At 36.0% G+C, this 14,690-nt stretch overlaps 1 protein-coding gene across 1 annotated transcript in view; it reads left to right on the forward strand.

The window, feature by feature from the left end:
* Positions 1 to 1,693: 1,693 nt before the first annotated feature.
* Positions 1,694 to 14,690, forward strand: part of C1H1orf185 (chromosome 1 C1orf185 homolog) — a 35,644-nt gene continuing 22,647 nt past the window's right edge. Inside the window, exons 1-3 of the mRNA XM_069575861.1 lie at positions 1,694 to 1,706; positions 2,589 to 2,694; positions 7,938 to 8,073. Coding sequence (XP_069431962.1) covers positions 1,694 to 1,706; positions 2,589 to 2,694; positions 7,938 to 8,073 — 255 coding nt within the window. The remainder of the gene's footprint in view (positions 1,707 to 2,588; positions 2,695 to 7,937; positions 8,074 to 14,690) is intronic.

Raw genomic sequence — 14,690 nt, forward strand, 5'->3', positions numbered from 1 at the left:
CAGTCATATCCGACCCTCAGCGACCCCATGGACCACAGCCTACCAGGTTCCCCGATCCATGGGACTCTCCAGGCAAGACTGCTGGAGTTGGGTGCCATTGCCTTCTCCGATAACGATAGAGAATAAGGATGGAAAATAATCAGTAGTTGCCAGCAGTTTGTTCTTGACCTCTAAGAGGCTGTTCAAGGAAATATTTTCCGGTGAGAGAAGTTTTCTGTAACTGGGTTGTGATGGTGATTAAACACTTTTTATATTTGTCAAAACTTACAGAATTGCATGCACACAGTGAATTTTACTATGTGTAAATTGAAAAAAATTTTTAGAAGAAACCTTCTTAAGCTGTATCTCTGAATATTGCTTCCCTTCTACTTCTTTCTTTTCTCTTTGGGGACCCCTGTTAATTTTTTATTTTTTAATTAATTTATTTTTTATTGAAGGATAATTGCTTTACAGAATTTTGCTGTTTTATGTCATACCTCAACATGAATCAGTCATAGGTATACATATATCCCCTCCCTTTTGAAACTCCCTCCCATTTCCTTCCCCATCCAACCATTCTAGGTTGATACAGAGACCCTGTTTGAGTTTCTTGAGCCATACAGCAAATTCCCATTGGCTATCTATTTTACATATGGTAATGTAAGTTTCTATGTTACTTTTTCCAAGTTTTATGCTGTGTGTTCTTCATCTTTTCTGTCTCATAATTTATCATATTTTTCACTTTTTTAATGTAATTGGATGGACTCTCAGTATTACCTTTCATTTCATTAATTCTTTGTGTTTAAAGAAGAGTTTATTCCGTCTTAAAATGTTTAATTTTATAAACTCCAGGATTCTTCCTTGGTCCTTTTTTGAGTTAGTCATTCACTCTGCCAGAGGATGACTTGGTCTAGTTATTGTCTTACTGATTTTCTTTGCTTCTTCTAGTTAATTCCTCTTCCAGATCTCAGAGCTTAGATGCCTATGGTTGAAGCTACTAATTATTATCTATATAGCTTTTCTTCTTTTGCCCATAGAAATATTTATCTTATATTTGAGAGTAACTGTATCTTTTAAGTTTTTTTTAATATGGGTTTTATCTACTTGCTTTTATCATTTAATACTATCTGATATTTCCTTATACCACTATACCTGTAATTCTCAACTGAGGGTAACTCTGCCCCTCAGAATACATTTGATATCTTTGGCTCAATGCACAGGACAGTCCCTCAGACAAAGTATCTGATCCAAAATATCTATACTTTTTTCATATGTAACACCATCATAATTTAATTGACTCCCTATATGGGTATTGGGGGGGTTGTGGTTTTTTTTCCAATATTATATCACTTTTATAAATAGTCTTATATAACTTTTTTACACCATTAATGAATCCCCAAATGTAGATATTTCTGAATCCAAAGAAAACTAAGATTTAAGAGGCACTCTCTAGGAAGTTGAAAATTACTTAGAAAACAAAGTCTTTATCATGTCTTTCCCATAGTGGAACTTATACATTCACACACAAAGATCTTCTATTAGTTTTACTTTTAAACTCCTTCCCTCCACCCCAAATATACTCCTAAATTGTCTTGCATGCATGCATACTCAGTCACTTCAGTCGTGTCCAACTCTTTACAGCCCTATGGACTGCAGCCTGCGAGTCCCCTCTGTCCATAGGATTCTCCAGGCAATAATACAGGAGTGAGTTGCCATGCGCTCCTTCAGTAAGTTGTCTTAAGGTCCTTCAAATTCTGTACAGCCTTCCTTGCTTTATGCTTACGTAGCAGATTTCAGAATCTTAATGAATGCTTTACCAACCTAACCATAAATATATCATGCTTTCTTTAGTCTTAATTCTTTTTAGTACAGACCAGTATTAAGATGTTTGGTAGCAGGGATATGATAATAGATAAGAACAGAGGACTGCCTTTAATTTGCTGCTTGACCTAATTTCACTTGCTTCTCTCACCTGGGCTTCAGTTTTATCATATGTAAAATGAAAGAGTTATATCATCCAATTCCCATAGGCTTTTCCACTTATAAACCAGTGATATATTATTATTTACATTGCTTTTATTTGGCTTTTGGCTATGACCCTTTACTGGGATAGAGATAAAATGTTTAAAGATTTCTAAGATCTTGAAAAATTCCTCATATTTGGCCTTTACTATCCTTATCTCTCTCCTGGTAGCGATTGATAATAAAAATCTTAAAATGGAAATTGTCTTATGTTGGAGAACTACAAAGAGTGGTGCTGGAAAAATAGCATAAAAATTTACAGCTGGATTGGAAAGGGAAAAAACTAGATAAGAAAAAAGGGGGTAACAGCTGTATAAAACAGCAACAACAGCCTAGGTCTCAAATTCTAGCAGGGTCAAAGAAATGTGCCCTAGGGCCTAATCTTCATTAGCCCCCATGTAATTCTCAAACTCAGGATGTTGAAATTTATTAGAATTACACAGGACCAGAATTCAGGTCCCCCAAACTTCTAGTTAATATCTTAAACACTACACTATGTAACACCATTTGAAATATTATGACATTTAATTTTACACAGAAAATGAAGATACATGCATGAAATAATCTTTTATAATTTATTTGTATAGGTTTTTTTAACCACTTAACCTATTTTCTGGCTGCTGGTGCTGTTACTTTGGGAATTGGTTTCTTTGCTTTGGCATCAGCCTTGTGGTTCCTGATTTGCAAAAGAAGGTAAGATTTATTAGAGCATCTGACTTTTTTCTTTTAAAAATTTGAAGAAAGATTTTCTCAAATGATATTAAACTTAGTTAACTATAATGATATTTTATAATTTGACTGGGAAGAAAACTACTTGTTTAAAGTAGCCTGAGCAGAGAAGTCCTAGTAGTATAATAGTCCGAGTAGTATAGTAGCAATCTTCATGCATGAAATTTTTAAGGAATAATGAGATGTGTTTTATTCTGTAGAAGACATGGGTTTGAATTATAATAAAAGGCTAGAAATTTTTTAAAATTTTTGATTACTAATTTAGAGATTTAAAAAGTTACTGAAAGAAAAGGACTCTCTTCCTTTAGGAGATAACTTAAGAAAAGAGCTGACAGAATGTTCTGGTATGGTCTACGTGTAGTCTTTTGCCAGAGATAGAAATAAGAAACTTGATACCTCAGTTCCTTTCACCCCTAAAATTTGGTGTTTTTCATTATTTAATTGGTTTGGTATTTGCTTTGGCTCATGTTAAAAAATGTAATCTTCCCACACACTCTTCCAGTATTTCCTATTTCAGCAAATGAATATACACTGTCTACTCACTTGCATAAGTCAGAAAACCAGAAATTATTCACTAATCCATTCTTTCAACAAATATTTATTGGGTGCCAGCCATTGTTCAGGGTACTAAAGATACAGTTGTGAACAAGTCAGATAAGGTCCTTATTTCATAGACTTGCAGTGCCACTGAGAGGAAACAAATTAACAAAGTGGTGGGGAGAATGTCTCTTCCAGTGAGTAATATTTAATCTGAGATTTGGCTTAAAAAAGGAGCCAGACATGTGATAATCCTGTGCAAGCGCTTTTCCCTATGCTAATGGGATAGTAAGTACTGGAATTTCAAGTGGGAATGATCTTGGTATTGTTCAGTAAACAGAAAGTGTGAATAGATCAAATGAGAGGGAAATAATGATGACATTAAAAGGTAGACAGAGGTCAAATCACATAGAAGTTTGTAGGCAAGAACATGAAATTTAGGTTTTATTATTTCTGCCATCAGAAGGTTTTAAGCAAGAGAATGGCATTATTATCATTATCACAGCTAAAATCAGGTGTTTACTATATACTATTCTAAGTGCTTTATATGTTCTTATCTCATTTAGACTTCATAGCAGCCCCATGAAGTTTCAGTAATATTATCCCCACTTTAAAGACTACAGTGCCACCTATAGATGATTTACATTTTAGTAACACTTAAAATTTGAGATACAGATTTTAAATATATAATGAGGAATTTCAACAAATATATTCCCATATAATCACAACCCCATTGAAGACTCAGAACTTTTCCATCATCCTGTAAGGATCTCTCATCCTCTTTTCCAGGTTTTATTCCCCACCTTCCACCCAGAAGTGGTCATTATTCTGATTTATCACTGTAGATAAATTTTACCCATTTTGAACTTTGTACAAACTTTTTACATTTGCTTTTTTCACTTAGCATAATATTTTTTAGATTCATTTATGTTGTTGAGTTTATCTTTTCCTTCTTTTCATTGTAGAAATATATCTCAGTTTGCTTTTCCATTTTTCAGTTAATGGACATTTAGGTCATTTCCAATTTTTAGCTCTTAGGAATATGGCTGCTATGAACATTCTACTCTAAATCTTTTTGTACACATGTTTTTAAGTCCTCTTGGGTAAATACCTAAGAATAGAGTTGCAGGATCATGTGATTAGCTTTATAAGAAACTGCTAACCAGTTCTCCAAGGTGGAATTACACTCCCATTCAGCAAGGTATGAGCGTTTTAATTCATATTTTTAAAAGATTTTTCTTACATCTCTCTGATTCTATATTAACATGGAGTAAGAATAAAATCTGAGAGGCAAGTTAGGAGGCTATTGCACAGTCCAGATTAAGGATGACAGTGTCTTAGACACTGTCTAAGTGTCTAAGAGGATATGAAAAAAAAGAAGGAGTTGGATTTGGGATAATTTTATAGGTAAAGCTAGGAGGATGGATGGATTGTTGATGGATTGGATGAGGCAAGGAAAGACAAGTGAAATGGCAGAGATAATGCTAACGTCTACATTTTTACCATGAGTTAATCATGCCATTTACTGAGATGAGGAGGTAATGAGGGGGACAAATTGAGGGAATGGTGATAAACTAGGAGTTGTATTTTGAATGTAAATTTGAAAGCCTATAAGACATCCAAGTTAAAATGTTAAATAGACAGTTGGATATACCGATATGAACTTCAGGAGGGAAGTCAGGGCTAAAGATTTAGGTTATCATTGTATGGAGGGTATATAAAGTCATACAACTGGATGAGACTAACCAGGGAGTAATTTTTGAAAGAGAAGACTGTATGACTGTTCTCTTCAACTCACCAACATTTAGAAAGCTAGAAAAAGAGCAAGAAGAATCAACAACATCTGAGAAGGAAAAGCAGAAAGGTGTGTGGTGTCAAGGAAGTCAAAATTAGAAAAAGTTTTAAGAAGGAGGCGATGACAAGTTATGTTAAAGGAACTTAAGAAGTTGAGAAAATGAGGATAAAGAAATAATTTTTGGATTTAGCAGTAAAGAAGTTGTTGGTAGCCTTGAATAGTTTTAGTAGAGTGATGGGTTCAGAAACTTACTTTTGAGTAAAACCAGGAGGTGAGAAAATTGAAACAAATACATACAATCTTTTAAGAAGCATTTTTTGGGCAGTGGTGTGTAGAGGAGTTGCTAAAAGGGGCAGAAACTGGAAGAAAATGTGAGGTCAGGAAGAATTTTTTTAGAAACATCTATTTTAAGAAATTATTTATTTTTGGTTGCGCAGCATCTTTGTTGCTGTGCTTGAGCTTTTCTCTAGTTGCCACTCTTGTTGCAGAGCACAGGCTCTAGGCACATATGCTTCAGTCGTTACAGTTTATGGGCTCTAGAGCCTGGACTTAATAGCTGCGGTGCACGGGCTTAGTTGCTCTGCAGCATGTGGAATCTTCCCAGACCAGGGATCGAACCCATGTCCCCTGAATTGGCAGGCGGATTCCTATCCACTGTCCCACCAGAAAAGTCCAAGGAAGGATTGTTTTGTTTTTCCTCGAAACATGGAAAGCATGTTTGATATCTCCTCCTCTCTTTCGCACCCCTGCTAAACTTGAACCATCATGTTCTATTTATTTTTACCTCATAAATTGCTCATATCTATCCATTTCTCTTCATTACCTTTGCCACCACCTTATCCCCCACATAGACTCCTGCAGTAGGAGTTATAACTGACCTTTACCTTCGCTACTGACATCATTTACTCTCTTCTCCACACTTCATCCAGATATTTTCCAAATGCAGATCTGATCAAATCACCCTACTTCCACCCCATTCCCACTGTGAAGGCCATCCCATTGATTTTAGGATAAAGATAAAACAATATGACTTTTAAGGCCCTACATGGTCTCCCCGTGCATATTCTCAAATTTCATTTCCCACTTTCCCCCTTGCTTTCTGTACTTCTGCTACACTGTCCTAATGTGGCCACTAGGTCTTTGTACTTGATATTCTCTCTGACTAGAATGTTCTTACTCCTACATCTCCCCTCCTCCACTCATTCTATCTAATACCTGCTCCCATTTCTTCAGATGCCTAATCCAATCATTTCTTCCTCAGAAAAGCCTTCCCTGACCTTTCTAATCAGGGCAATTCCCTTTCTTATAGACACACAGAGTAGCAGGTAGTTTTCCTTGATAACACTTTCCATAGTTGTAATTTTTTCATTTTCTTGCGTTTGTTTTATTACTATCTGTCTTCGTTGCTAGTGTTTAAGCTCCACGAGCACAGTGACAGTTCCATGAGGGTAGTGGCTGTGCTTTTTCTACCCTGCCACTGTATATAACACCCAGCATAATGCCTGGCACATAGTAAGTACTCAGTATATATTTGTTAACTAAATTGAATTCAATAAGTGAATGGATTTTAATTGTTAATACTGTATTAAGTAACATAATATGATCTCTTGAATTAATTTAGAAAATTTCTAGTACCTCAGAAAAAAGAAATGGAAAAAAATTTTTAATTAAATCTAGAATTACTATTAGAAACTACAATCCTTTATACTTAACTGTCTTCAATCAGCTGGAGTTTTACTTGCTATTTCATTATTTTATAAATAATGTGGCTGCATGCATAAAGATCCCAGGTATTCTTCCCCTGTAAGTCATTAGTTTCAATTCAGTTTCCTTCTACTTATTTTTTGCCAGTTCAGTTCAGTTCAGTCACTTAGTCGTGTCTGATTCTTTGCGACCCCATGAATTGCAGCACGCCAGGCCTCCCTGTCCATCACCAACACTTGGAGTTCACCCAAACTCATGTCCCTCGAGTCGGTGATACCATCCAGCCATCTCATCCTCTGTCGTCCCCTTCTCCTCCTGCCCCCAATCCCTCCCAGCATCACAGTCTTCTCCAATGAGTCAACTCTTTGCGTGAGGTGGCCAAAGTATTGGAGTTTCAGCCTCAGCTTCAGTCCTTCCAATGAACAACCAGGACTGATCTCCTTTAGAATGGACCAGTTGGATCTCCTTGCAGTCCAAGGGACTCTCAAGAGTCTTCAACACCACAGTTCAAAAGCATCAGTTCTTCGGTGCTCAGCTTTCTTCACAGTCCCACTTTCACATCCATACATGATCACTGGAAAAACCATTAGCCCATAGCCTTGACTAGATGGACTTTTGTTGGCAAAGTAATGTCTCAGCTTTTGAATATGCTATCTAGGTTGGTCATAACTTTCCTTTGAAGGAGTAAACATCTTTTAATTTCATGGCTGCAATCACCATCTGCAGTGATTTTGGAGGCCAAAAAAATAAAATCTGACACTGTTTCTACTGTTTCCCCATCTATTGTCAATATTATTAAATATAAAAATGGCCAATGAGTTTCATTCATTTAATTTCCTATGCCATTAAAGGCAGATCTATGAAAAGCCTAACTGACATTAAAGTTGATTATCTCACAGCCAGAGAGAGAAGATTATCAAAAACTAATGGTTGATCTTCAAACTGGAAATTATAACCCTGTGACGAAGTAGCTTAATTTATATTCTATGAACAAAATAGTGTTGTGAAATCAGTAACATACGAGAAGAGAATATATAAGTTGATTTGCAATTTTGAAAGTAAATATGTAATAATATATTCTGATTTTAAACCATTTATGTAGAACTGTTAGAAACAATTATTTTGTTTTATAATTCATGTTTACTAATGTTCTCTATAAAATATTTTTCAGAGAAATATTTCAAGACTCTAAATTTAAAGCAGTTGATGAGAAATGCAGACAAAGACCATCAAAGGCGAAGATTAAATCTCATCCTCAGTGTGTTTTTATTTCTCGTAATTTTCATACTGGAAGATTCCAATCACAGGTAGTGTGTAATATTTTATAGCAATCTTGTCAAATAATTTCTTGTGACACCATGTCATTAGCATTGTTATCTTTATTTTAATTATCCACTATTGTTTTTAAATTTGAGGGACAGTAACATGGAGCTAAATTTAAATTACCCAAACTAGTTAGGGTTTATATTATAGGAAATTGAAAGGCTAAGTGAAAATGTCTCCTGTAGTTGTTTCCTTATATTTCTAGCCTGAGAACTTGTATTCCCCATATTGCAGTTGTTATAGGCTTGAAGATAAAAGGCATAAGAAAAGCAAAGCAAAATTGCTAAGTCTATGAAAAGAAAGAGATTTGGAGATAAGAGGATACTCAGATAACCAAAAAATCTAATCAAACCAACTAATTGAAATTAAATACAGTTTAACAAGGATTTATTAAGGCTTCATTACATTCTGAGCTCTTGGCCCTCCCTATGGTAAGATATGAACCCTACCATCAAAGTGCTAGTGTAGTACAAGTGGAAAAGACAGATGCATAATTAACTTTCTGTTATATGGTATCAAAATAGTGTTGTATGGACAAAGTAAAACAAGGGAGACACCAGTAGAAATTTAAAACTATGGTATAGCTAAACAATGTTTGATTAATGTTTTTGGATTCTATGTCTAACATATTCTTCCTTTTTCTGTTGTACTTCTAAACCTCATCCAGATTGGTGCATATACTGATTATTCATTGTTTTTTTTTTTAAATGTGGTGTTCTGTTATATAAATATGTCAAGTTTTTGTTATAAACATTTAGTTGTTTTCAGCTGGGTTGTTTTTTTTTTTTTTGAAATTTCCAAAAAATATGTACCTAACTTTGGAATCACTGACTCATGAGATTTGTGCGTGTTCTATATTATTAGATAAATTCAAATTATTTTCCAAAGCAGTTCTGTCAACATATGTTCCCCTAAGGCATACAAAATTGCTAGGATTGCTCCATATCAACAAGTACTGATATTTTTAGGCTTCTAAGTTTTTAACAATCTGATGGGTGTGTAATAGTATCTCACTATAGCTTTCTCTTGGTTGACTTTATTTTTCCAAGAGGTTTTAGGCTCACAACAAAACTAAGGAGAAAGTATAGCATTCTCATATACTCCTTACCCCTACACAAGTACAGCCTCCTCTACTATCAACATCCTGTGCCAGTGTGGTACAGTTGTTACTACTGATGAATCTACATTGAGACATCATCACCCAGAGTCCACTGTCTGTTAGGACTCACTCTTGAATCCTACATTCTATGGGTTTTGACATGTATGTAGAGACAGAAACACACACACACACACACACACAGAAAAATAGGGACAGACAGAGAGAGATATGTGGGCAACGTTATATTAATAGCATCACACACAATAGTTTTACTACCCTAGAGGTCTTGTGCCATGCTTGTTCAAAGGAAGGATCATCCACCCAGTGGTCATTTAGCTGTTTCCATGTTTTTGCCTTTTCTAGAATGTTGTATAGTTGGAATAATATAGAATGTAGCCTTTTCAGGCTTCTTTTTCTTATTAATATGTATTTAAAGTGCTCTCTGTCTTTTCAAGACTTGATATCACATTTCTTTTTGGCAGTGACTAATATTCCATTGTATGGATCTGTTGTTGTTCAGTTGGTCAATGGTGTCCAACTCTTTGCAACTCCATGGACTGTAGCACACCAGGTTTCCCTGTCCTTCACTATCTCCCTAAGTTCACTCAAACTCATTTCCATTGAGTCAGTGATGCCATCTAACCATCTCATCCTCTGTCATTCCCTTCTCCTCCTGCCTTCAATCTTTCCTGGCATCCAGTGAGTTGGCTCTTCACATCAGATGGCCAGAAGTATTGGAGCTTCACTTCAGCATCAGTCTTTCAATGAATATTCAAGATTGATTTCCTTTAAGATTGACAAGTTTGATCTCCTTGCAGTCCAAGAGACTCTCAAGAGTCTTCTCCAACACCACAGTCTGAAAACATCAATTCTTTGGTGCTCAGCCTTCTTTATGGCCCAGCTCTTGCATCCATATATGACTACAGGAAAAACCATAGCTTTGACTATATGGACTTTTCTCAGCTTAGAATGTATGGATCTACCTCAATTTATTTATCCACTCCCTTACTGAAGGATATCTTGGTTGCTTTCAAGTTGTAGCAAGTATGAGTAAAGCTGCTGTCAACACTCAGTGTGCAAATTTTTGAGTGGACATATATTTTCAACTTATTTTGGTAACTACTGAGTAACATGATCACTGGATTAACTGGTAAGAGGTGTTTAATTTTGTGAGAAACTACTGAACTGCCTGACAAAGTGGCTGTACCATTTTGCATCCCCATGAGCGATGAATGAGAGTTTCTGATGCTCTACATCCTCACCAGGACTTATTGGTGTTAGTGTTGAATTTTCACCATTGTAATAGGCATATACATATAGCTGAGCTATTTCAAATCCTAAAAGATGATGCTGTGAAATTGCGGCCCTCAATATGCCAGCAAATTTGGAAAACTCAGCAGTAGCCACAGGACTGGAAAAGGTCAGTTTTCATTCCAATTCCAAAGAAAGGCAATGCCAAAGAATGCTCAAACTACCACACAATTGCACTCATCTCACTCACTAGCAAAGTAATGCTCAACATTCTCCAAGCCAGGCTTCAACAATACATGAACTGTGAACTTCCAGATGTTCAAGCTGGTCTTAGAAAAGGCAGAGGAACCAGAGATCAAATTGCCAACTCCTGCTGGATCATCAAAAAAGCAAGAGAGTTCCAGAAAAACATCTATTTCTACTTTACTGACTATGCCAAAGCCTTCGACTGTGAGGATCACAATCAACTGTGGAAAATTCTGAAAGAGATAGGAATACCAGGCCACCTGACCAGCCTCTTGAGAAACCTGTATGTCAGTCAGGAAGCAATAGTTAGAACTGGACATGGAACAATAGACTGGTTCCAAATAGGAAAAAGAGTACGTCAAGGCTGTATATTGTCACTCTGCTTATTTAACTTTTATGCATAATACATCATGAGAAACACTGGGCTGGATGAAGTACAGCTGGAATCAAGATTGCTGGGAGAAATAGCAATAACCTCAGACACACAGATGACACCACTCTTATGGCAGAAAGTGAAGAAGAACTAAGGAGCCTCTTGATGAAAGTGAAAGAGGAGAGTAAAAAATTGGCTTAAAGCTCAACATTCAGAAAACGAAGATCATGGCATTTGGTCCCATCACTTCATGGGAAATAGATGGGGAAACAGTGGAAACAGGGACAAACTTTATTTTGGGGGGCTCCAAAAATCACTGCAGTTGGTGACTGCAGCCATGAAATTAAAAGACACTTACTCTTGAAAGGAAAGTTATGACCAACCTAGACAGCATATTAAAAAGCAGAGACATTGCTTTGCCAACAAAAATCCATCTAGTCAAGGCTATGGTTTTTCCAGTGGTTACGTATGGATGTGAGAGTTGGAGTATAAAGAAAACTGAGTGCCGAAAAATTGATGCTTTTGAACTGTGGTGTTGGAGAAGACTCTTGAGAGTCCCATGGACTGCAAGGAGATCCAACCAGTCCATCCTAAAGGAGATCAGTCCTGGGTGTTCATTGGTAGGACTGATGCTGAAGCTGAAACTCCAATACTTTGGCCACCTGATGTGAAGAGCTGACTCATTTGAAAAGACCCTGATGCTGGGAAAGACTGAAGGCAGGAGAAGGGGATGACAGAGGATGAGATGGTTCAATGACATCACCAACTCAATGGACATGAGTTTGAGTAACCTCCAGGAGTTGGTGATGGACAGAGAGGCCTGGTGTGCTGCAGTCTATGGGGTCGCAAAGAGTCAGACACAACTGAGCTACTGAACTGAACTGAATAGGCATATAATTGTTTCTGTTGTTTTTATTTTTTATTTCCCTAATATATGGTGCTAATAATCTTTTCATATGTTTATTTGTCATCTGTATATCTTCTTTGGTGAGGTGTCTGTTCAGATCTTTTGCTCATTTTTTAATTGGGTTGTTGGGTTTATTATTGTTGTTTTAGGGGTTCTTTGCACATTTTTAATAACAATCTTCTATCAGATGTGTCTCTTCCAAACACTTTTACCTAGCCTGTGTCCTGTCTTCTCATTCTCTTGATATCTCACTATAGTGTTAATTTGTATTTTCCTGCTAAAAACTGAAGTAATTGTCTTTTCTAAAGATCATTGGCCATTACTAATTTCTCTTATGGAAAATGCCTGTTCAAATTTTTGACCCCTTTTTCTATTAGCTTATCTTTTTATTATGAAATTTTAAAAGTTTTGAGTTTATTTTGAGTTTATTTTTGTGTGGGGTGTTAGAAAGTGTTCTAGTTTCATTCTTTTACAAATGGTTGACCAGTTTTCCCAGCACCAGTTGTTAAAGAGATTGTCTTTTCTCCACTGTATATTCTTGCCTCCTTTGTCAAAGATAAGGTGTCCATAGGTACATGGATTTATCTCTGGGCTTTCTAATTTGTTCCACTGATTTATATTTCTGTCTTTGTGCCAGTACCATACTGTCTTGATGGCTGTGGCCTTGTAGTATAGTCCGAAGTCAGGCAGGTTGATTCCTCCAGTTCCATTCTTCTTTCTCAAGATTGCTTTGGCTATTCAAGGTTTTTTGGATTTCCATACAAATTGTGAAATTATTTGTTCTAGTTCTGTGAAAAATACCGTTGGTAGCTTGATAGGGATTGCATTGAATCTTTAGATTGCTTTGGGTAGTATACTCATTTTCACTATATTGATTCTTCCAATCCATGAACATGGTATATTTCCCCATCTATTTGTGTCCTCTTTGATTTCTTTAACCAGTGTTTTATAGTTTTCTATATATAGGTCTTTTGTTTCTTTCACCTTCTCCAGTATATAGGTCTTTTGTTTCTTTAGGTAGATATATTCCTAAGTATTTTATTCTTTTCGTTGCAATGGTGAATGGAATTGTTTCCTTAATTTCTCTTTCTGTTTTTCCATTGTTAGTGTGGGTAGGAATTCAAGGGATTTCTGTGTGTTGATTTTATATCCTGCAACTTTACTATATTCATTCATTAGCTCTAGTAATTTTCTGGTGGAGTCTTTAGGGTTTTCTATGTAGAGGATCATGTCATCTGCAAACAGTGAGAGTTTTACTACTTCTTTTCCAATCTGGATTCCTTTTTATTTCTCTTTCTGCTCTGATTGCTGTGGCCAAAACTTCCAAAACTATGCTGAATAGTAGTGGTGAGAATGGGCACCCTTGTCTTGTTCCTGACTTTAGGGGAAATTCTTTCAATTTTTCACCATTGAGGATAATGTTTGCTGTGGGTTTGTCAGAAATAGCTTTTATTATGTTGAGGTATGTTCCTTCTATGCCTGCTTTCTGGTGGATTTTTAATCATAAATGGATGTTGAATTATCTCAAAGGCTTTCTCTGCATCTATCAATATAATCATATGGTTTTTATTTTTCAGTTTGTTAATGTGGTGTATAACGTTGCTTGATTTGCAGATATTGAAGAATCCTTGCATCCCTGGGATAAAGCCCACTTGGTCATGATGTATGATTTTTTTAATATGTTGTTGGATTCTGTTTGCTAGAATTTCGTTAAGGATTTTTGCATCTATGTTCATCAGTGATATTGGCCTGTAGTTTTCTTTTTTTGTGGCATCTTTGTCAGGTTTTGGTATTAGGGTGATGGTGACCTCATAGAATGAATTTGGAAGTTTACTTTCCTCTGCAATTTTCTGGAGGAGTTTGATTAGGATAGGTGTTAGCTCTTCGCTAAATTTTTGGTAGAATTCAGCTGTGAAGCCATCTGGCCTGGGCTTTTGTTTGCTGGAAGATTTCTGATTACAGTTTCAATTTCTGTGTTTGTGATAAGTCTGTTAAGGTTTTCCATTTCTTCCTGGTTCAGTTTTGGAAAGTTGTACTTTTCTAAGAGTTTGTCCATTTCTTCTAAGTTGTTTGTTTTATTGGCATAGAGTTGCTGATAGTAGTCTCTTATGATCCGTTGTATTTCTGTGTTGTCGTGATCTATCCATTTTCATTTCTAATTTTGTTGATTTGATTTTTCTCCCTTTGTTTCTTGATGAGTCTGGCTAATGGTGTGTCAGTTTTATTTATCTTCTCAAAGAGCCAGCTTTTGGCTTTGTTGGTTTTGCTATGGTCTCTTTTGTTTCTTTTGCATTTGTTTCTGCCCTAATTTTTAAGATTTCTTTCCTTCTACTAACCCTGAGGTGCTTCATGTCTTCCTTTTCAAGTTGCTTTAGGTGTAGAGTTAGGTTGTTTATTTGACTTTTTTCTTGTACCTTGAGGTGGGCTTGTATTGCTATGAACCTTCCCCTTATCACTGCTTTTATAGTGTCCCATAGCTTTTGGGTTGTTGTGTTTTCATTTTCATTCATTTCTATGCATATTTGGATTTCTTTTTTGATTTCTTCTGTGATTTGTTGGTTATTCAGCAGCATGATGGTCAGCCTCCATATGTTGGAATTTTTAATAGTTTTTCTCCTGTAATTGACATCTAATCTTACTGCATTGTTATCAGAAAAGATGCTTGGAATGATTTTAATTTTTTTTTAATTTACCAAGGCTAGATTTATGGCCCAGGATGTGATCT

The sequence above is a fragment of the Ovis canadensis genome, chromosome 1 (assembly GCF_042477335.2).
Source record: "Ovis canadensis isolate MfBH-ARS-UI-01 breed Bighorn chromosome 1, ARS-UI_OviCan_v2, whole genome shotgun sequence".
NCBI lineage: Eukaryota > Metazoa > Chordata > Mammalia > Artiodactyla > Bovidae > Ovis > Ovis canadensis.